This window comes from Myodes glareolus, chromosome 19 (genome assembly GCF_982192425.1).
Source record: "Myodes glareolus chromosome 19, mMyoGla1.1, whole genome shotgun sequence".
Classification (NCBI taxonomy): domain Eukaryota; kingdom Metazoa; phylum Chordata; class Mammalia; order Rodentia; family Cricetidae; genus Myodes; species Myodes glareolus.
In genome coordinates this window covers 9,935,407-9,959,772 of record NC_142044.1, presented here as the reverse complement: position 1 = coordinate 9,959,772, position 24,366 = coordinate 9,935,407, and the positions used below count along the sequence as shown (strand labels likewise).

The following is a 24,366-nucleotide window of genomic DNA, read 5'->3' as shown; positions in this document are numbered from 1 at the left end:
AATTGGGCATACCGAATAGCAATCAGTCTAGAACATGATTTTATTCCTATGTAAATCGTAATGGATCATCCCACAGAAGGCACTTTTTGAATCCCAGGTATAGTGGTCATTCCTTTAATTCTGGCCTCTGGATCTGCTGGCAGGGAAACTTCCCTGGTAAAAACCACAGGCCTGCATGATCCACAGGTGACACTGTGTTTCTGACATAACCACTTGCGCTCTATATACATTTTTAACTCTGGGCAAACGATTTCTCAGGGTTTTTATGTCATTGTCAGTAGAGTGTATGATACTGACTTGAATTGGTAAGGTAAGAGTGAACCTTGTTAGCAAAGGTGAAGAAAGAAGCGTGGGTGTCTAAGGTGGACGCTCTGATTCCGTGTGAACAGCCGATCAGACTGCCTCTTTCGTCTTTGTCCTCCCAATAGTGTCCTGAGCTCCTTGTGTTATGTGCTGAGGGTCAGTTTGGCCTACTTTAGACTTGCGGATATGCCACCGTTATTCATCAGTGAAATCATATTTCTTCGTTCATTTTTCTCTCAAAATTTATAGTAAAGTAGAAATAGCTTGCTCTAAGGGGAATATTTTCAATAAACGTAGTGTTCTTGAAGGGGAACACTCCATTAGCATTCCATAAAAGGCTCATTTCTAACCCCTTTTATTCTATTTCACTAATTTTTCACCATTTAGTATTTTTTTTAAAAAAAACAACATGAATACACATTCTTAGTTATCTTTAGTTTTTGAAATAAATTAATTTCCTGGGTAAAGAAATATTTTTCTTCAAACATGATTGAATGTTTCTATATGGTTAGTTAAAAATAAATTGATAGCATGCCGAAGTGAAGCGCAGCAGTGAGATGCACAGTACTCCACGGAGCACATGACAGATGTTAGGGATGCAGTGTTGATGTCACCAGAGATTTGGAGGGTGGAGTAGAGTTTGCCTCACAGGAGCTGGGCGTGACGGCGCTCACCTCGTTCCCATTCCTCAGGACGTGGAAATGGGAGAACCAGAAGTCGGACGCAAACTGAGCTACCTAACAAAACTGTCTACCAGGGGAAAGAAAGAAAAGAACTTGCCTTTTACATTGGGGTGATGGGCATTCCGGCAGCACAGGAACACATTTGACAGAGTTAAAGCACTGTGCTGAACTGGGCGGGGTGGGTGGACAGGGTCTCAGGTAGAGCCACAAGCTTGGTTAGCAGTTGTCTTGCTGATGACCAGGACTGGCAGTACCATGTCCAGCTTAAATACTTTATTAGAAATCTGAGATAAAACTTATTTTCCCTGGAAATCAACAGAACCACTGTGCATTGGTCCAAGTATTTTTCTCTGTTGGGAAGTTCCCCAGGAAACAAGTTACTATAATTACCCAGACAGATTATTTGATGTGTAACTGGGGCAAATAGCAATACTTTTGAAGTTCATTTTTTTTTTTACCTAATTTGTCTTCTTTATGGGCAACTTAGAGAAAGTGGTTATACTTTTTTTTAGTTTAGTTATTGCCTTTTCTCTTTTCTGTAATATTCCTCTGTTTACCCAATCAGGTTTTAAAAAGATGCTGTTACTATAATGTATATGTTCTATTATAAAAAGTCAGGTTTCGGGGGTTTTTGTTTTGTTTTGTTTGCTTTGTTTTTTTCTCCATCAATTCAGCTTTTTTCTCTGATTTTCCAATTCCACTTCACCTGAGAATCATGTATAGTACTTAGCTAACATAAGAACTAATTTCGAAATCCCATTTTCTAAGACTCTGAATCAGTGTGTTATGGCTGACAGTGGTCTGGAAATTTAAAATTTTATCCAGCACAGTAGGCAATTTTTCCCAGGGCCCTAGTGGTGATAAAGTATTGCTGCCCGGTGCTGGCCAGTGGAATACCATGCTTAGTATTTTTCTCTCCTCAGCAACAAAATGAATCAGCAAATTCTTTGAGAGCATGCGAAGAATGCAGACCACTAATTAGAGACCAGCCTTTCCTTGTTGCTGGTGTAAATGAGCACCCTTGTTAAATCTGCAAAATGACACCATGTGAAAATGAAAGGGCCCTCCCTACCTGTTAGAGCCAGCAGATGGCAGCAACCCAGTGTAGCTGTGGGAGCCCTTCCACGCCAAGCAAGGTTCACCGGAGGCTTGTGGTATTCAAGCTTTTAGGAATGTCAGTGAGGAGAAAGTGTGTTTAGGGTGTAGAAAAAGCCTTGAGGGGCTACTGCTCCTGCTCAGTTTACTGAAACTTGAGTATATTTAGAATATTTCTGTCATAACAGACTTCTGTTTACTTGGCAAACTTCCTTGTTTTCTCCAGTAACAAGAACATCATTTTCTGTGGTGTCTTTAAAGTGTGGGCAATAGCTCTTGGATTTCATGTAATGTGTGACTATGCCATAGAGAAACAAGTTATAATTACTTTGTAGCCCAGATTCTTGAGTGCCAGCAGGCTGCTTCGAGGCCTGAAGCTTGCCTTGTTTATTTATTTTTACTGTGTTAATTTCACCTACCCAAGAGCATGGGAGATTTTTCCATTTTCTGCTGTCTTCTTCAATTCCTTTCTTCAAAGATTTAAAGTTTTTGTCATACAGGTCTTCCACTTGTTTGCTTAGAGTTAACTCCAAGACATTTTATGTATTTGTGTCTATTGTGAAGGGTGATTTTTCTCAGCCCATTTGTCATCTGTATAAAGGAGGGCTACTGATTTTTTGAGTTAATCTTGTATCCTGTACATTACTGAAGATGTTTATGAGTTGTAGAAGTTCCTTGGTAGAATTTTTGGAGTCACTTATGTAAACTATCATATCAGCAAATAGTGAGCTTTTGACTTCTTTTTCATTTGTGTTCCCTTGGTCTCCTTTTGTTGTCCTTTGCCCTGCCTGGAACCTCAAGCACTATATTAAATAGATATAGAGAGAGCGGACAACCGTGTCTTGTTCCCTCATTTCAATAGGATCGCTTTGAGTTTCTCTCCATTTAGCTTGATGTGTGTTGGCTTGCTGTATATTGCCTTTATCGTGTTTAGGTATGTTCCTTGTATGCCTGCTCTCTCCAAGACCTTTGTCAGAAAGGGATGCCATATTTTGTTGAAGGCTTTTCCAGCATCTAATGAGACCATGTGTTTTGTTTTGTTTTGTTTTCAGTTTGTTTATATGGTGGATTACATTGACAGATTTTCGTGTGTTGAACCATTCCTGCCTCTCTGGGATGAAACCTGCCTGGTCATGGTGGATGATTTTTCTAATGTATTCTTGGATTCGGTTTGCCAGTATTTTATTGAGTTTTTTTTTTGCATTGATGAATTTTGCATCAATGTTCATGAGTAAGAGTGGTCTGTAATTTTCTTTCTTAGTAATATCTTTGTGTGCTTTGGGTATCATGATAATTGTAGGCTCATAAAAAGAATTTGGCAATGTTCCTTTTGTTTCTATTGTGTGGAACAATTTAAGGAATATTGGTATTAGTTCTTTGAAAATCTTGTAGAATTCTGCACTGAAACAATCTGGTCTGGGCTTTTTTTGGTTGGGAGACTTTTGGTGACGGTTTCTATTTTTTTAGTGGTTATCTGGTCTTGATTTAATTTTGGTAAGTGATATTTATCCAGAAATTTCCATTTCCTTTAACTTTTCCAATTTTGTGGAGTACAGGTTTTCAAAGTATAACCTGTAAAGCAAAGGACACAGTCAACAAGACAAAACAGCAGCCTACAGAATGGAAAAGCTCATCACCAACCCCACATTGGATAGAGGGCTGATCTCCAAAATATACAAAGAACTCAAGAAATTAGTCATCAAATGAACAAATAATCCAATAAAAAAAAATGGAGTACAGACCTAAATAGAGAACTCTCAACAGAGGAATCTAAAATAGCTGAAAGACACTTAAGGAAATGCTCAACATCCTTAGCTGTCAGAAAAATGCAAATCAAAACAACTCTGAGATTCACTCTTAACATCTGTCAGAGTGGCCAGGACCAAAAACACTGATGACAACTTATGCTGGAGAGGATGTGGGGTAAAGGGATCACTCTTGCATTGCTGGTGGGAGTGCAAAGTGATGCAGCCCCTTTGGATGTCAGTGTGATGATTTCTCAGAAAATTAGGAAACAACCTTCCTCAAAACTTAGCAATACCACTTTTGGGTATATACCCAAAGGATACTCAATCATGCCACAAGGATATGTGTTCAGCTATGTTCATAGCAGCATTATTTGCCATAACTAGAACCTGGAAACAACCTAAATGCCCTTCGACTGAAGAGTGGGTAAGGAAAACGTGGTACATTTACACAATGGAGTACTACACAGCAGAAAAAAATAATGACATCTTGAAATTCACAGGCAAATGGATAGATATAGAAAACATCATATTGAGTGAAGTAACTCAGACCTAGAAAGACAAATTGTACTCACTCTCAAGTGGCTTTTAGACATAAAACAAAGAAAAAAACAGCCTAAAATTCACAATCCCAGACAATTTAGACAACCATGAGGACATACATGGGACGTAGGAAAAGACCTCCTGAGTAAATTGGAATTGTGGGGATCATGGGAGAAAGTAGAAAGGGATGGGGGAGGAAGGAAGACGAGCAGAGAAAAGTATATAGTTCAACAAAAACAATAAAAGAAAGAATAGAAATGGAAAAAGCTTAAGAAATGAAGTTGATGTTTCACAATAGTTGATGTTAATCCCATTGTAACAGCACTGCTGGGTGGCATCCTTCCCAAGTTCTGACTGAACATGTTTTTAACCTCCAGTTTCCCTATAGGAGTGTAAGTATTAAAAAACAAAACCAAAATATTTCATTTATTCAAAGCTTTTCTGTTTCTAGCTGAAACTACAAGGACCCCAAAATCTAATTTAGATAAATATATGCAATATAAATGCTATTGACTCTTCCTTTATAATGTCATCCATCTATAATATATGAACATTATGACTTATTATGCTTATGGCATAGGAGCCAATATAGCCAAAAATATCATGTCTGGTTAAAGAAAAACTTAATGTGCTAATTGCAGAGTGAATGTCTTAGGGAATGGCATTTGTACATTGCATTGAGATTTGAAGTGTTTGTTAGAAAAAATGGTTTCTTTCCTAGATGATAACAATAAGGAAGAGAGAGTTACCATCTACAGGGCTCGGTAGGACTAGAATCTTAGCCCTGTCGCCGTGGAGTTTCAGTCAGATTGATCCATGTGAACCCCTCTTAAACGGGGCTTAATGATTGCAGCTTCATCAGTTTGGTGATGTTTAAATGAGATTGCCAAAGTTGAAAGTGCTTCATGCTGTAGTCCCTCATTGAGTATGAAATTCGCCAACACAATTCCAGTTCTGCAAATCAGCAGGGAATTATTACCCCAAGTGATTTTCTAGTAATTTTTAACATGGTTACTGTTTTGCTTTGTTTGTGAGTAAAGGATAATATGTGGACCTGGAGCTGGAGATGTTGCTTTCCTAAGACATTATTATGAGGACATTTTAGAACTGAACTAAACTCTGAATTGGGAACATGTGCGTTGTTTTTGTTTTGTCATTTAACTCAAGTGAGGCAGACACTGTGTGTTTTAAGTTAGTTAATTTTGATTCAGATTTATATACTCAAGTGTCTTAATTCTATTAGATATTGCACCAATTTATCTGATAATTATATTTCTATTAACTTCAGTCATGTGTAGCCATGTATTTAAAAGAAAATGGTCTAAAACACTTGAACAGCGATTGCCTAGTTTAGCCTTCCCTCTTAATTAATGATGGTTCACCAGAGTAAGTCTGACGGACCATGTAGTCAACACCTGTTTTGTGGAAGTCTATTCTACCTTTATTATCTTATCTCTTTATTTATATTTTTAAAATTATGTATGCTACACAAATTATTTGGTATGGAACAAGAATCACAGCCTATTTAAAGGAAAGGAGGAAAATTTGCCTTTGCCACCAATCTCCCTGCCCAGCCACACTCCAGTCTTATTTCTCTTCCTGATGCTAAGCACTGTTCCGTGTCTGTCTGTCATTTGCTGTGAGCTGATGCCTCTTTGTGCATGTATAAATTCATGTTGAATGGTAAACACATTATATCATTCTGTCTTTTTCTTTATCAGTATCTCATTGAGTTTATTATTTTTTGTTAGCAATACAAATCTATCTGAGTACATGTATCTGGTATTTGGGTTTCCTTAGAGTGGCTGTTCTATTTCTTTGCCAGCACTTTCTAGATGACAGAACAGTCACACTGTTTGAACAAGTTGGATTTATTACTTCTTGCAGGGAAGAACATAAGTGAAGGAGAGCCATAGTGTGTCTGGGAGGATTTAGCATTGGTGATTGTAAGGGATCTGACTAGTGAGGTGATTTGGAGTGGCAGGGTTTCAGGAAGCGGGTGCTGGGCTGTCAAGTCTCACCTAGGAAAGAAGACTGCACTGGAGCTCTGCCTGTGATAGTCAGGAGGACACAGTGGCTCCTACCGTGTGCTTTAGATTCTGTTTGTAGTGATGTGTTCTGTGTGTGGAAATTCTCATGGAGTGACGCTGTTTTGTCTTATTCGTTGTAGTCGTAGTGTTTGACATTTATGTTCAGTAGAAGAATGCTGTAATTATTGGATGTTTGTAGCCAAACCAAGACCTGCAGGAGGCTGCAAAGTCAGCTCCACTGCATCAGGAGCTGCTGTTACATTACATCCCAGTTTTTACTGGCTTAAATTTTCTTTTTCTTTATTCTTGAACTTTATATTAATAGAAATACTATATAAATTCCTGTAGGCTGGATTATATCAAAGGGTATAATTATATCGTTAAATTTGACCTTTTCACCATTTTTTATAAGCCTATACATATTTCTTCTGCCAATAGGGCACCTAGCCAAGGATAGGCATTGCAAGCCTAATTTTTTTTTCTTTTTGTTAATGGTAGAATATTACTTTACCTTTAAAAGACATTTTTTAACAGGCTTTAGGGGCTCTTGAGGTTTCAAGAACAAGTCGATGTTTATCTGGATATTAGCTCTGTGTGTGCTGTCTTTGTGTCCTCTATGTCGCTCTTCTGTATGGACACTCGTCGACTGACTACCCTGTAATTATTAAACTGTCCTCTATCCGTCTTTTAACTTTTCCTCTAAAGCCTTCAGATTAATAGTCCTGCTGAAATATGTAATATTCCTGTGTTTGTCAGAGATGAGGTTCCCCAGAAGTATGCTAGCATAGCAGTATCGTTTGTTGATGAGTCTGTCTGCTTTCATTTAGTGGAAGTACCATGTAGTGTCCTAAATGCAGGCATGGGCATCAGCCTACGGCACAGTTTCTGTTAACTGACCTCCATCTAACTGATTGGATTCACTGATCCTGTTCTGTTTCCTCTGTTGAACATCGGGACTGGAGACTGCAGTGAGCCACATGCTCACTGATGGTGTCTCTACTGCACTGTGTGTAATGCATCTCAGTACTGATATAATACATTGCCAGTGTTCAGATTTGATGTTTCTAAAAGCAGTTGTTGTTTGCTATGCTTGCTATTTTATATTTCTTCTTTAATTCGACATTACCAAGTATAACATTGTGAGCAAAAAAGAAAGATCATTTCATGGACGGCTAAGTGGTTGCTGTTTCAAAACCTCGTAGTTAAAAAAGTATAGATTAAAACAATTATAGAATCACAAGAATAAAATGCATTAATCAAGGATCACTTTCCTCTGTAGGGAACTCTGACAATTAAACATTTTTAAAATGTGCTATTGAATATAGAAAATATAATGATATATGTGCATTTATTTCCTAAATGGTCAATTTTGAATATATGTTTTCATGAATCGTTTTGGTGATTCTTCTTATCATAGTCTATATTGTAAAGGCGGATAACAACTGAAAATTTGTTAACGGAAATGTAAGTTTGCATTATCTAAATGTAATCCTTTACCTTGCCTTCAGACAGGGCTTCCCTGTATAGCCCTGTCTGTCCTGGAACTTGCTCTGTATACCAGGCTGACCTCACTCATAGAGATCCACCTGCTTCTGCCTTCCGAGTTCTGGAATTAAAGGCACATTTATTTGTTTTTCAGGATTTTTGAGGGAGTTCACTTTTGTTTAATAATCCTTTTTTTTTTTTTTTCTGTAGAAGAGTGGTTCTCAATCTGTGGGTCACGACCCATTTGGAAGTCAGCCCTTTCGCAGGGGTCGCCTAAGACCATTTAAAAAAAAAAACCCACAGATACTTACATTGCAATTCATAACAGCAGTAAAATTATAGCTATGAAGTAGCAACAAAATTATTTTATGGTTGGGTCAGCACCACGTGATTAACTGTATGTAAAGGTCGCAGCGACACGAAGGCTGGAAATCACTGGTGTAGAATATCATCCATATAGGCATTTGAAATACAATGTGGTATTTCTAGTTAGAAAATTAACACTACTGATCATTAGCCCTAAAGCTAAGAGAAAGAAATGAGATTACTACGCCGTACTAGCCTCTTTGACATAACAGCTGCAATACCCAGTCACTTGGAAAGTAAGCAGTGATCATCTCAGTCTCTGTCAGGAATCACAAAGTTGCAGTCTCCCTGCTGGATGACAGCAAAGGAGTGGAATTTCAACAGGGTTCTGTGATTGTTGGGTTCCTCCCTGCGTGGGTCTTTACTCCCCTGTCTGAGCATCACCACAGCTTCCGACTAGTCCCCTTGCAGCATGTAACCTAAGATGATGTAAGTTGTTTTGTCATCTCCTAGAGGTTGTGTTCCACCTGTCCCATCTACTGTTCTTATTTGTTAAAATCAGTAAAGTTCATACTTTAAGGGAAATTGACACAACTTTCGAATATGGAAGAATCAGCTGTACTGTAGGTATTTTGCATGGGTACAGATCAGGAAGAGGAAGGGATTTGTTTATAATCCTTCGTTTCCTTTCAGGACACTGCCTTAGGAAAACCTCGAGAGGTGTTTCGACTTCCTACAGATCTGACAGCATGTGACAATCGTCTTTGTGCATCTGTGCATTTTACATCCCCTACCTGGGTTACCTTGTCGGATGGAACTGGAAGATTATATGTCATCGGAACAGGTGACCGTGGAAATAATCCTGAAAAATGGGAAGTGAGTTGTTTTTGTTCTTTGTAAAGACTTATGCAGAATCCAGAAGGTGTATGCAAACAAGCCACTTACTGACTGTGCTGTGTGCTTTGTGAAGCACCTCCTTTCCCAACATTGCTTTATTTCTTTTCCTTCTGTCCATTCCTTTCAAATGTCCTGTTATTTGGTCTTTTTTTTTCTTTTGTCAAGAGTGCTGATCATATTTCTCTTTTATTAACTTTGCATTTAAAATATGTGTAACTTTTTCCCTACAGATTATGTTTAATGAAGAACTTGGGAATCCATTTATTATAATTCACAGTATCTCATTGCTGAAAGCTGAAGAACATTCAATAGCTATGCTTCTTCTTCGAATAGAGAAGGAGGAATTGGACATGAAAGGAAGTGGTTTCTATGTTTCTTTGGAGTGGGTCACTGTCAGTAAGAAAAATGAAGGTAAAGTAAACAAGATTCCAAACCTCACTAGTTAACCTTCACTTCTGTGGGCTTGAAATGGAAGATTTACTGCTTGCTTCTTGAGCAATATAATGAACTATGCTTCTAAAAAGGCTATGGTATAAAAAAAAAGGCTATGATATACTTCTACAACCAACTATGCAGTTTGTTTAAAAGAATTCCATGAATTTTCGAGGCCTTAAATTGTAAACAGTAGTTTCTTGTCCCGCCTGCCAGTTCCCAGATGCCCAGCCACCGCTTCCTAGTTACCACACAGAGGCTGAATAACAATTATAAGTGCTAGGCCAGTAGCTCAGGCTTGTTACTAACTAGCTCTCACCTTTAAGTTAACTCATACGCCCTGTTTACACTGCCACATGGTGGAACCTTTATTAACATGGCATGTTCATCTCCCACTCCCTCTGCATCTGAGTGGCAACTCCTCAGACTCTTCCTTTTTTCCCATCATCCTTAGTTTGGTCACCCTGTCTGTACTTTCTGCCTGATTACTGGCCAATCATCATTTTATTAAACCAATTTGAGTGACAAATATTTCCAGTGTACAAGAGGATTATTCCAGAGCACCTAATATATATAATTTTAAAACAGCTGAAAGTTTATACTTAAAGTTGATATATGCGAGCATAGATGCAAATAGCTGTCGTAAGACACGCTTACACCTCATCCACAGCAGATGTAGCATTGACAAAGACCAAAGTAACCACCGTGTATATATAGCTTACTTACTGAGCCGTTGAGTTCCCTGGGCTACGTATAAGAGCAGAAATAATGTTACTCACAGGAGCCTGGGTGGTACAAAGGCAGCTGTGAAACTGTTCACCCCCACATTGGTAACAAACTCACAAAACTGTCTCCCTGCAGTCTACGCAACATGTGGGAGCATCTGCTGTTTGCTTTATACAACCTTGGGATGGCCTTTGAATTTTTGTTTATAGGAAATAGCTATCTAATAGTAAATTTTATTCGAATATAAATATATTTAAATATAAATACAGGAAGATGGAGTGGATGCCTGTATTTTGTTCAACCTAGTCTTTTACTTCTCTTCCCTAAAACTTTTTACAGAAACTTTCTCATCCACATATGTCGGAACCCTACCATGACATTAAAAGGTAGTTTCTTGTGTATTAATCAGGTTCCTTAATGGTGTGGGCCTGGTCTTTGATTTTGCTTAGTTTAAGTGATATATCTAATGGTGTTCCTCTCTGTTACTCTCCACTTTGGTAGCTAAGAGAGTTTGCTTGTTGTTCTTTGGTTTGTTTGTTTGTTTTGTTTTTCAGTGTTGACATTTTCTCACCGCTCTTCCTGATTTACTTAGGACTAAATTAACTGAAGTTCATCACTGCAAAAAAAACCTCACTGCCAATTTACATTTCAGATACAGTCTATTAATACATATCTTCACTTATTTTTCCCAGCATTAATTTCTATCTCTGTAGGAACACAGTAGCTATACTTTAGGAGTAGGGAAACTGCTTTAAAGGCCCCGACAGTGATCATAGTCAGTGCCACAGCTCTTCCCTGTGCTGCTGTGGCAGACAGCGGGGGTAGTATATGAGGGAATGAGTACGCTGGACTCTAAGATACGTAGGGACACTGAAGCGTGAGTAGTAAGAATTGTTCTTTAAATATTCTTTTGGTTCTCTACCTTTTGAAATAAAAAGTCATGCTTAACGCTCAGACTATACAAATAGGGGTAGAGATTCAGCTTTGGCTCCTGGGTAGTAGTGTGAAAACTACTACTTAAAGAAAAGTAGAAGTGGTTTGTTTGTCTTTTTCTTTTTTCTATATATGATTTAGCTCGTTACAGGAGAAATCATCCTGCCTGTTCCTTCTCCCTGTTCAGGAAAGTCAGTTCTGTAGCTCCCGGTCAGTCCACGCTGCTTACAGACGCCTGCAGCTCTCTGTGGCAGGTGTCTCAGCCCTCTCGTCTCTCACTCATGAGAACAGGCGCATTTAGCTTTTCCTTTTCTCCTAGGGTTGTTATTTGTGGAACTCAGCAGTTCTCTTAGGATTCTCTTTTTCTTTCACTGTTCTTTTTAATACCTTGTCTTTCCAAATTATTACTAATATAATTCTCTTATCTTTTTAATAATTTATAATAATTTATCCCTCCTGTTTGTGTTTGTGTGTGTGTGTGTGTGTGTGTGTGTGTGTTCAGGTTCATGCAGAGGACACCTTGTGTTTTAAGATAGTGTTTCTCACTAGTCCCAGGCTAGTTGGCAGTGGACTCACCTGCTCTGCTTTACTGGCTGTAAATACAAGGACACATGCCACTGTTCATAGCTTTTGACATGTGCATTCTGGGGCCCCAAGTCAAAGTCTCATGTTTACAAAGCAAGCACTTAACTGGCTGAGCTGTGTTTCTAGTCCTTTTGATGTTTGAATCTACACCATGTTGAGGGAAACAGAATAAATTATATTTTCTTGTCAGCTAAGTTGGGAAATGAAAATGTTTAATATCCCCCAACATACTAAGAATGCTAAAGTTTCTAAGTTTTATTTAGCAAAATATAAAATTTCATCATGGAATCTATTGCTTGACACCTGCTGTAATTTTCTTTCCCAACACATGTTAGGAAAAGTCATCCTTGGTTTGGGGTCTTGAAAGAAATGTAGTACTATCTGGTATGCATGTTTCTGGGGATGAAATACAGAAGTTTTTAGTTCATTCATGAAATTACAATCTGGTTCCTAAATATTTATGAACTGAATGTGTGGCTATAGGTGTAATGAGGGGCTGCGGGCAGGCCTGCTTTTCATCCTGCCCGGCTCCCGCACAGCTAGCTTAGCCCCAGAAATAATAACACACAAGTTATATTCATTTAAACACTGCCTGGCCCATTATCTCTAGAGAGTTAGTTACTGACTAACTCTCATATCTTGATATTAACCCATTTCTAATAATCTCGTGGTAGCACCATGAGGTAGTGGCTTACCGGAAAAGATTCAGCATGTCTGACCTGGTGGCTGGCTCCATGGCATCTGCCTCATAGGCCTCTTCTATTCTAGGCCTCTTCTAGGCCAGCATTCTATTCTGTTTACTCCGCCTACCTAATTTTCTGTCCTATCAAGGGGCCCAGGCAGTCTCTTTATTGACCAATAAAAATAACACAATAGACAGATAACCCTCCTCCATCATATAGGTAAGGATGTAGAGTAAAAATAATAATGTTTTAGAGAAAATGTATTGTTATATTTAATTCATAACAGTGGGTTAATTTTTAACTACATAGTGTTAAGTTTATAAAAATTTGAATAGTATAAAGGTATGTAGTCACCTGAAATGATTTTTTTGTTTGCTCACTGGTTTGTACTCCTTCCTTCCTTCCTTATTATATTTTTAAATTACATTTTTAAACTTTTTGTGTAATTTATTTTGATCATATTCTTTCCCCTCCCCCAAATCTTCCCATATCCTCCCTACCCAACTTCATGTTCCTTCATTCTTTCTCAAAACACCAAAAGGTCCCAAAACAAAAAGCAAGACAGCAAAATAAAACAAACAAACAAAAAGTGCATGCGCACGCACGCACATACACACAAAAGAAAACCATCCTCTTGGAGTTTTACATGTATATTTTGGGAACAAAAGTGTTAGTCAACTCCTCTGCCCTGAAGTGTGCTTGTCTACCCGGTGATACTGCATTGGGAAAAGCTGATTTTCATTTTACCAGCAGGTATCCATTGCTAATTACCTCCTCATTAGTAGTGGGACTTTGCATACACACTGACGTATACTTCTTTGTGCTAGAGTTTTATGTGGCATGAACTTGTACAGGTCTGTGCATACTGTCACAGTCTCTGAGTTCATAGGTGTATTAGCCCTGTTTGGTCTACATAACACTGCTTCCTCTGGCCTTTCCACTTCATCTTCTGCATAGATTCCTGTGGTAGTTGAATGTAATTGGTCCCCATAAGCTTATAGGGAGTGGCACTATTAGGAGTTGTGGCCTTGTTGCAGGAAGTGTGTCACTGTAGGGGTGACATAGGTCTCCTGTACTCAAATCATGACCAGTGTCTCAATTCACTTCCTACTGCATTCTCATCAAGATGGAGGAGTCTGAATTCCTTCTCCAGCACCATGTCTGCCTGCACCCTGCCATGTTCTGCCATGATAACAGACTAAACCTCTGAATTGTAAGCCACCCAGTTAAATATTTTCCTTTATAAGAGTTGCCGTGGTTATGATGTCTCTTCGCAGCAATAGAAACCCTAGAGACAGATGTTGGTACCACGAATTGGAGTATTGTTGTAATAGGCCTGACCATGTTTTGTTTGGAGGACTGTGGACTCTGGGGATTTGGGTAAGGAAAACAGTGGAATGCTTTAGGCACTGCTTACTGGGCCATACCAGTAGGAACACGGAAGACAGTGGTGCTAAGAGTTATTTGAACTGTGGGGGCCTGGCTTAAGAGGTTTCAAAGGAGAAGAATATTAATAAATATGTGGCTTAGAGATCGTTCTTATGATATTTTGAAGAAGAATATGGCTGCTTTTTGCCCTTGTCTGAAGAGTCAGCCTGAGGCTAATGTGACAAGTTTTGAGTTTACGCCATTGGCAGAGGAAATCTGAAAACAGCCTAGTATAGAATCTGTTGTACGGTTATTAGTGTTAACTTTATTGAAGATTTATAATGAAAAGAAGCAAGCTGAGGAAGGAAAAGTAGAAAAGGTGCTATTTGAGGAGAAGAGGAACACCAGGATGTGCAATGGCACTAAGTCCTATGTTCAAGGAAACAAACACTGGGAAATGGAATAAAGGAGTGGTGACCTCTGAACAAGATCCCAACCAGCTAAGTTTCCAACTTGTGGAAAAGAATTAAAGAAAAGCTTACAGCCAGATGTGGTGGTGTGCCCCTTTAATCCCTGCACTTGGAAGGCAAAGACATGTGGATCTCTGAATTTGAGACTAGCATGGTCTACAGAGCAAGTTTCAGGACAGCCAAGCTTAGGCACCGAAGGAAACTGTCAAAAACACAACGCTGGTGAAGATGTGTTTGAACAAGGGGACCATGTTCTAGCCCCAGCAAGCAGCAGAACCTGGCAACTTTGGCCACATGCTTCTAGAGTCAAGGATAGAGGAACAGTCATGGAATCTTCCCCTACAACTGAGGTCATGCGTGTGTCAGGGGTGTCCCTGAATGGAGGCCATTGTGTGAACCAGTGAAGGAGAACCTTGATTGCCTTGGAGAACCCAAGGTAATGTAGATGCCAGAGTCAGGGGATACCTGCTGAGGAGAGCTGCTCACAGGGAGATGCCAGAGTCAGGGGATGCCTGCTGAGGAGAGCTGCTCACAGGGAGATGCCAGAGTCAGGAGATGCCTGCTAAGGAGAGCTGCTCACAGGGAGTGTGGCCAGCACACGGGAGAAAAGTGTGCTGCAGACAACACAGCTGAAAGGAGTTGGAGGTCTGAAGAGTGCTTTGACATGGAGATGCAGGGTTTGGAGTTTGCCCAGCTGTCTGTCAGTCTTGCTTTGGTCCTGTGTTTCCTCACTGTGTTCCCTTTCCTATTTTTGGAATGATCAAGTATATCCTGTTGCTATTATTATATGTTGGAAGTATGTGATTGTTTTTCATTTGATTTCATAGGGGATTACAGTTGAGAGATTATATGAATCTCGAAAGAGACTTTGAACTTTAGACTTTAAAATATTGTTAATATTGTAATAGACAATGGGCACTTTTGAATTTGGACTAAATGCATTTTGAATTATGATATTGTTGCAAACTTATGGAGACCAGGGAATGGAATCTGGTAGCTTGAATGTAATTGGTTCCCATAAGCTCATAGGGAGCAGCACTACTAGGAACTATGGCCTTGGAGCAAAAATGTCACTGTGGGGTTGGACTTTGATGTCTCATATATGTTCATATATCTCATATATGTTTAAGCCACGATCATTGTCTCAGTTCACTTCCTATGGCATTCTGATTAAGAGGGAGGACTCCTTCTCCATCATCACGTCCATCTGCACATTGCTGTGTTCCACCATGATGTAACGGACTAATCCTTTGAACTGTAATTCACCCAGTTAAATGTTTTCTTTGTAAGAATTGCCATGGTCATGATGCCCCTTCACAGCAATAGAAACCCTATGAAAATCCCTGAGCCACGAGAGGAGTATGATACAGACATCCCATTTAGGGCTGAGTTCTCTAAGATCTCCCTCTGTCTGCACAGTATCCAGTTGTGGGTCTCTCTTAATTCTCTGACGTAAGCTGAGCAATGCAGTGTTCAGGGTCCCAGCCAACCGTGTTGCCTGAGGGTTCTTGGTAGAGAGTAGTTTTTTTATCTGAAGTGTTGCATGTATTTAGAAAACAATCCGTCTTCATTAGAGAATAAGTTCATTAACTTTAAAATTCATTTAAATTGGTATTTATTGTAAAGGTTTTAAGTTGTTATTTCACTATTAATTATAATAATTGTATAGTTCTATCGATATATAAGAATCAATTACTCTGTAAATGTTTTATTTTTAGAAGCCTTTATCATTAACATTCCCCCTTGCTCTCAGCTAGTGTCTCTTTTCAAAAGGTGCCTATTACATACCTGCTGGGAAAGTAGTTAGTCCCTTTGAAGGTCTAGACTTTGTTCTCCAGACGAAATTGTGCAGGTTGGATGTGCTTTATGTATGTGCCATTCACTGGGATTAGACACCAGGCATGTGTGACTATTGAGCACTGGAAATGTGGAGAAGTAACTGAGGTAGTGCATTTTAAAATTTACTTCTTTAATTAAGCTGCCATTTGCAGCAAGTGGCTGCTGTACTGGACAAATTTAGAACAAATTTCATCAAACCAGTGTATTAAAGTAGGGATTTATTGATGTAGATAAAGTTGTCAGGAGTATGTGTGTGTGATTTTTTTTGTGTGTGTATGTATGTGTGTGGTGTGTATGTGTGTGTGTGTGTGTGTGTGAGAGAGAGAGAGAGAGAGAGAGAGAGAGAGAGAGAGAGAGAGAGAATGTGGAGGCCAGAGGACAATTATGGGAGTCAGTTCTCTCTTCCATGTGGGTCTTGCAGATCAGACTCTTGTATCAGGCTTGGTGGCAAGAGTCCTTACTCACTGAGCTAGCTGCCTTGGTGGCCATAAGTTGTCAATTTTCTATTCCTAGAAAAGATTTTTTAAATTGTAGCTTTCATAATACTTACTTTCCTACAGACAGTGAAAAGTATGAAATTACGAAGCATCATGTTCTCCGTGGAAAGTCTGTGCCACATTACGCTGCCATTGAGCCTGACGGAAATGGTCTAATGATTGTGTCCTATAAGTCCTTCAAGGTTACTTCGGTTGATCAGGATCTTGAAGAAAGTATGGATGAAGACAGGTCAGAGAAGATCAAAGGTAATTTAACTTGCCAGGGCGCTCATGTGTACTTATGTACATATACATGTATGTCTGCTTTGTTATGAGTCCCACTAGGGCACAGTAGATTGCTTTCTCCTAATTTTATTTTATGCCCCCATTTTTTTGAAGATTCTCTCTGAATGATGTGAACTGGTTTACCTTCGTAATTTTGTAATAATCTGGTGTTTTAGAAATTGCAGTTGGCTTACTTGATTCCCTGTTTAATACTTAATAAATAATACTTAATAGATAATAAATAATTAAATAAATAATGTTTATGTTAACAATGGATAAGGCTGTATGGTAATGCTCTTCTAAAATAAGGTCTAATATCCATATTCTTACCTTCATATAAAATGGCAGTTCCTCGACGGTAAGTGGATAGAGGTCACGAGGTCACGCCTTGGAATGAAAAGGTCAGCAAGGGCCTCTGGAAGAAACTTGTATTTATAATAAAGGCATTGTTGTGCATATCCCAGAATAGTATATTTAACAAAATTATATAGTATTTGATAATTACATATTCTTTGCATCTGTCTTTTATTCTGAAATGACTAAATGATTTGGAATAAAAATCAGGGACTGAAGAGATGACCCAGAAGATAGAGCACTTGCGATCTTGCTGACTGGGTGTGATACCTGCCACCCGCATGGCGGCTCCCAGCCATCCTTATCTCCAGTACATACATGTCAGCACTCATACGTGTTACGTAGAAATAAAGAAAGCTTTAAAATAAAATTGGCCTCAGTATATTTGAGTACTTTTTTAAAAAGATTAATCCTTTATAGCATATTTAAATATACTGATGTAATTAATGTTAAGAATATGTCCCCAAATTTATGACTATATCAGCCTCTGGACACAGAAAGAGTTGCGCCTCTAGGGCCTTTCTTCTCTTCTTTCCTCACTTTGTTTCCTCACGCACAGTTTTTGTTAGACGTGGACTTCTTCCCAATAAATGCAGTAACCTTATTTCATTGCTACATGTACTAAAGTCTTTACCGAGTCAGTGTTCTTAAAGCGAACCTCGTGCCCTTAGAACTCACTCACTGAGCAGGTGTGAAGGTCTCTGCCTCCATGCCGCGCGCGACCACGGCAAACCAGTCCCAGCAGAGAGCACACTGTGCGTTTATGTCCAACTACTGGTTTTCTTGTCGATGCTTTGTGTTATATCTTATATTCCCTTGCAATTTATCAATTATTGTTTGTGATATTTTCACAATAACAAAGGAAAAGAGAATATTTTAACTTATATATGTTTGATTGGTTAGTATTCTTAGCACTTCTGAGAATAGAAACTAGTTTTCATTCTCTGTAAACCTCATGAAAATGATATTTATGGACTATTTAGTATTATCATAATAAGACAGATAGTTATATTTTCTTGTAAAAAACATACATAATCTCTAAAGGCACAGGATGACACCTCCAGGCACCCATAGTCAAAAAGGTCTGAGACAGCTTAGTGCACCTTCACCATAAGAAAACCCAGGAAATGTAAATACTCCCTATAAGGGAATTAAGAAATTCTGAATTTTCTTTAGTCTGTTTTCACTAAAACATGTAATTTTACAGGTTTTTCTTAGCCTTATTGTCAGAAGTTATCCATTATGTGATTAGATTGAGTAACTGATACGTTCACATTTCAGGGAGACTGGTGTGTATGTTTGCATGTGCGTGTGTGTGTGTGTGTGTGTGTGTGTTTGTGTGTGTGTGTGTGTATGTGTGTGTGCTGTAAATAAGAGGGAGAAGAAGGGGAGAGGTAAAGAGAGGCAGAAAGGGAAGTAACAAGGTAAGGGGTTGCTGTCAGTAGTACTTATGAGTGCTATCTCTTAGTGTATTGGTGAGCCTGGAAGAGGAAAGTATCCTGTGCATTTGTTACAACTCTTTGTGTCAAATTCCTTGAAGTCTGTGTGCTTACAATTTGTGTATGTGTGAGAGAATACTCACTAAGAAATACAGTGATTGGCTGAATAGGTTTTATCTTCGATTTTGTGTGTTACATCTAATTTTTATTATGTAATGCATTTTCTTCTTCCCAGTAGAACCTCTGTATTACTGGCAGCAAACAGACGATGATCTGACAGTAACAGTAAGGCTTCCAGAAAACTGTGTGAAGGAAGATATTGAAATACGGTTTTTGCCTGATAGCATCAGCGTTATGCTGAAGGATGACCAGGTTTTGGAAGGAAAGCTCTATTCAGCTATTGATCATGAAAGCAGTGCATGGACAATTAAAGAGAATGACAGGTATTTTTGTAGTTTTGCATTTGAAATTTTAATTTTTATGATTTTACTTTTTAATATTTTCTCTCTACTGTAGTTATGTTAAAGATGAATGTAATAGTTCCATCTCCGTTGGTGACTTTTTAGATAGATTAAAAATGCTGGAACTACATCAGAAAGTTGTTGTAGTTAAGAGCAGAGATGCTCCTGTGCGTCTGTGCTTTTCCATCACCAGCTGCAGGTACACTGACACTAAAAGTTGAAGCTATTTATTTTAATTTGTATCTTAAAGCTTTGTAATGAGGTAATTTAAAGTTTAATTTACTTAGGAAATAATATAATCCCATTCTTTAAAATTTATGTGAAGTGTATAAAAGGTTACAGAGTGAGACATTCCCTAACCAGTCCTGCCAGTCATCCGTGCATCTTCCCTTCCGGCTGTTGTTACTAATTTCCTTCTAGAAGCCTTTTCTGTTATTGTACTAAGTGCTTTACTTTGTTTTTAAGGAAAAATATTCTCTGCTATATACTCTATATACACATATATACATATATATGTATATATGTTGGTTGGTTTTGCTCTTTGGGAGGATGTAACATGAGGGCCGGCTTGTTGGGGTTTCTGTCCCGCCTGGTACCCTACAGCCGGCAAACCTCAAAGAAAATCACACACAGGACTCCATAAGATTATAAACTGATTGGCTCATTAGGTCAGGCTACTTATTAGTTCTTATGACTTATCTTAACCCATTATTCTGATCTATGTTAGCCATATGGCTTGGTACCTTTTTCAGCTGGGCAGGTTACATGTTGCTTCTCTGGTGGTCTGCGCAGGAGTGGCAGAGGAACCTCCCTGCTTCCCAGAATTCTCCTGTTCTCATTGCATCACCTCTACTTCCTGTCTGGTTTTCCCGCCTATACTGCCTGCCTGGCCAATCAGCGTTTTATTAAAATATGATTGACAGAATATAGACAATTCTCCTGCATCAGGAGGATGCACCAGCCAACTCCCAAATAAATCCACATACGGAGGCTTATTTTTTCTTATAATGCCCTGATGTGGGACTTCCCTCTGTGTGCTGTTAATGTATTTTATTACCATTGGTTAATAAAGAAGCTGCTTTCAGCCAGTGACTTAACAAAGTAAAGCCAGGTAGAAAATCTGAACAGAGATGTAGAGAGAGTAGGGGAGTCAGAGACATGCCATGTAGGTGCTGAAGGAGAAAGACGTGAGCCGCCAGCCAGAACCTTAGCAGTAAACCACCACCCTTGTGGTAAAATAAAATAATAGAATTAAGGTGTAAGAGCTAACTAGGAATACAGTTAAGCTATTGGCCAAACAATATTGTAATTAATATAGTTTCTGTGTGATTATTTCAGGTCTGGGTGGCCAGGAACAAACTAGCAGCCTCTGCCTACCATGCCCAGCCTTAGCTTGGTTTATTTCTAACCAGCTTTCCTTAAATTATTCCACGTACCTTTGCCCCTGGGCTTTTTCCTTTTCTTACTCCTATATATATTATTTCGCCATACTCTATGGCTGGCTGACTGGGTTGCTGGGTGGCGGCCCCTATGTCCTCCATCCTTGTTCTCTGGCTTCTTCCAGCTTTCTCCTTCTGTTTGTACTCTGTCTCTCAGCCCTGCCTGTCCTTTCTCCTGCCTCACTATAGCTCTGCACTAGACTCTCAGGTGTTTAAAGAATCACAGCGTCATAGAGTTAAACAAAGGAAACATAAACAAAAGTAACACACCTTACAATAATAATTTACAACATACATATATGCATACATACATATAGCTATGCGTGTTGGTTTTTTGCATTTGCAAACAGTAAATTTTATATATTTTTCCATTAAGGATGATTATTTTCAGTACTTTATTATGTCTTTGTAAAGTTAAGTCTGTTAGGTAGGTCGTTTAAACAGTTTTCTGTTGTTGAACATTTAGAATATTTCCAGTCTTTTGCTACATGTAACATAAGGGCCGGCTTGTTGGGGTATCTGTCCCGCCCAGTACCCCACAACCGGCAAGTTTCAGAGAATTAACCACACAGAGATCTCTATAAGTTATAAAGCTGATTGGCCCATTAGCTCAGGCATCTTGTTAACCCTTGTAACTTATATTAACCCATTATTATTATATACGGTAGCCACATGGCTCCATACCTTTCTCAGCTGGGCAAGTTACATGCTGCTTCCTTGGTTATCTGCGCAGGAGTGACGGAAGGAGCTTCCTGCTTCCCAGAATTCTCCTGTTCTCATTGCATCACATCTACTTCCTGTCTGGCTTTCCCGCCTATACTGCCTGCCTGGCCAATCAGCGTTTTATTAAAATATGATTGACAGAATACAGACAATTCTCCCACACCAGCTACAGTTAATAATTATCTGTTACTTTGCATATGTAGAGTATATATGAAAGATAAATTTCTGTCTTTGAAGAATTAATTTTGAGAAACATTTTACTTTGGTAAAATTCATCATTTACATTTCTTTTATGTGTTCTGTGTTGAGGACACACAAAAAAATTAAACCATAAAAGAAAGGTAATTGGACGTGGTCTAAAATGTTTCTGTTCTTTAGAATTAAAAAGTTAAGTCAACTGTGGTGGTGTATCCTTATACCCCAGTACTTAGAAGGCTGAGAATCAGTAATTCAAGGTCATCTTCAGCTATACTTTGAGCCTGAGGGCAGTCTGGGTTATATGAAACCCTATCTCTAGAAACCAAAATTAGTTTTTAAATTCTGAAATTTTATGCTCATCTAATAATGTTTTTTAAAAGCAAGACATGAATAGTTAAGAAAATACTTATATAAAACACTTACATTTTCAATGCATAAAAGCCCTACAAATTCCTAAGATAGCCAAGGGGCTTAGACTGTATTTCTGTTGGTAGAGGGATTTCTTAGCATGCACAAATGTACTGCTTTTTGGTTTTTATAATATATGAAAAAATGTTATCTTTGAAGTTGTTTTGAAAGGACAGTATGTTTCCACATCTGTTTGGCTGTGTTTATATGTGATGCAAGAGTCTTGATAGCATTTAGAATTGACAATTAAAAATCAGCCAGTACAGTTGGTAGCTTGAACACACTGCTCAGTGCAGTGCTTTCCTAGCTTGCCAGTTTGAAGTTGCTTAACCTCTTAGGTGTTTTCCATTCCTATTTGGAACATGGACATAAAGACAGAACTTTATTTGGTTGTGTGACGCATTAGATGAGGGGAAACATGAAGTGCCCGAGGTGTTCCCTCTCACACGGTAAAGCATTAGGTAAGTGTGAGCCAGTGTTGCTGCTTTTGTTACCATTCTCATCAGACTGGCGAATTCCTTAGAGAATATAACTGCGACTGGGCATTATTGATTGTGATGGTAATTTTCAGTGTTAATGATAAGAACTTTTATTATGTAAGTGATATTATTTTGTATAGTCTCTTAAATAGTTGCAAAAAAATTTAGTGCTTTGTTTTATGAATTCATGCTAACAGCCTTGCTAAAGAATAGTTTGCATGTTTACTTTGATAATTACAATAATAGGTTATATTGTGTTGTTGGCTTTGTGTGCTTGAGGCTGTGTTCCAGGATGTGAGTTAGTGTGCTGCACATTTATCAGAGATGGCGCATGGAAAAGCTTCTTTACTGTGGAGGCAACGCAAGACCTGCCACCTGAGTTGCCCCTCCTGTCCAAAGGACACAGGTGGCTGCCTCCTCCTCTGCCCCTGGTCTGCCCTGACTCAGTGCTTCCTTTTCCTGCAGCATAAGTTTCTGATCGCCAGGTCTGTGGCGCGGCCTGCCTCGTGCAATTGGAGTTTCTGTTTAGCGACTTAAATGTGTCGAATCAGATAGAAAACAAGCTATGTAGACTGTACTAACATTTCTTCCTGTGTTACAAAGTTTCTTTTTAATTTCTACATTTGTTTTCAGTTCTTTAAAAGTTCATGTTTTAAAAATTAACGTTGACATTAATTTAACTTGCCCTGTCTTTGATTAGAATTACATGTTAAGGCTATTAGTCTCTGATAGTAGATTGTGGGGTCTGTATAGTAAGAGGTTAGTTGTAGGTCAGTGGTTGTTGTGTGTGCTGCACTGCACATCTCTCTGCTGTGTCCCATAGATCCATGCTACTCGGACTTTTATTACTTGGATTTAGTAGCACACTACATACCTGTATTCCATTTTCTGCTTTCTCAGTCACTCCAGTTCTGTCTTCAAGCCATGTGGAGCTCCATTTCTAGTGGCACATTTATGTTTAGTTATGAAGTTTAGGTTATTTATCATTGGATTATAGATAAAAGTCAAAGTGAGTAAGATTTTTGTCAAAATACTCTCTAGATACTAGATAGGTAATTTTATCTCGCTCTCCTCCTCCTTTCTTTCTAGTCTCCCCCTTCACTCTTTTGCCTCTCTCTCTAATTTTGGTATGTGCCTTAGCCTCAAGTGGCCATGAACTCTTGATTTTTTGTTGTTTGAGTCTACTAAGTGCTGGGATACTGTAATGAAATGCCACACCAGTTTAAATGAATAATATTTAATGTAACATCATGTTTCTTGTTTAATCTTTTAGCTTGGAGATTACTTTGATTAAGAAGAATGAAGGTCTAGTGTGGCCAGAGCTGGTTGTTGGTGATAAACAGGGGGAACTTCTAAGAGACCCAGCCCAGTGTGCTGCAATAGCAGAACGGTTGATGCACCTGACCTCCGACGAACTGGTAAGCACAGCACAGTAGTGTAAGACACCGTCCAGAATCCAGGAGTGTCTTATATGAAGGTTTGCCATGTCAAACTTTAGTGTGCCTTTTTTTATGTAAATACCGCCAATAAGTGATTAGCAACCTCATTAATGTTTTAATATGGATTGAAATTCTAATAGTTGTGTTTTACTATGAATATATAAACAGAAATGTGAAGGCATATTTTACATGGTGTATGTGTGTAGCTGTATCTTGAGATTCCTTAAAAGAATCAACCAATGTTGACAGAAGCAGAAATTACAGTTGTGCCATCTCTATGCCAATAACCGAGACTGATTGTATAATAAACTATTGTAAATAGCTATATAATAAACATAAGTGTACAGATGTCTCTGCAGTGCATACGTAAGCAGTGTAGAAATTACTGTGGAGTTTCCTCACAAAACTAAAAGCAAAGCTGCCGTGGGTGTGAGCTGTACCGCATTGCACTCTCAGCAAGTGTGTAAGTCCCTCTCTCCCCACACCATCACGAGCATACATTGGTGAACAGAATAGTCAAAGCCTAACCAATATAAAACCTG

The 24,366-nt window shown here is 38.7% G+C and overlaps 1 protein-coding gene across 2 annotated transcripts in view; it reads left to right on the top strand.

Moving 5' to 3' along the window:
• Nudcd1 (NudC domain containing 1) overlaps positions 1-24,366 on the top strand; it is a 48,080-nt gene that overhangs the window by 11,891 nt on the left and 11,823 nt on the right. Inside the window, exons 3-7 of one of the 2 annotated variants that reach the window (XM_048457451.3) lie at positions 8,884-9,066; positions 9,318-9,498; positions 16,684-16,866; positions 18,916-19,120; positions 23,659-23,803. In XM_048457451.3, the coding sequence (XP_048313408.3) occupies positions 8,884-9,066; positions 9,318-9,498; positions 16,684-16,866; positions 18,916-19,120; positions 23,659-23,803 (897 nt within the window). Of the gene's footprint in view, positions 1-8,883; positions 9,067-9,317; positions 9,499-16,683; positions 16,867-18,912; positions 19,121-23,658; positions 23,804-24,366 lie in introns of both variants that reach the window. The other variant, XM_048457450.3, reaches the window with a different exon arrangement.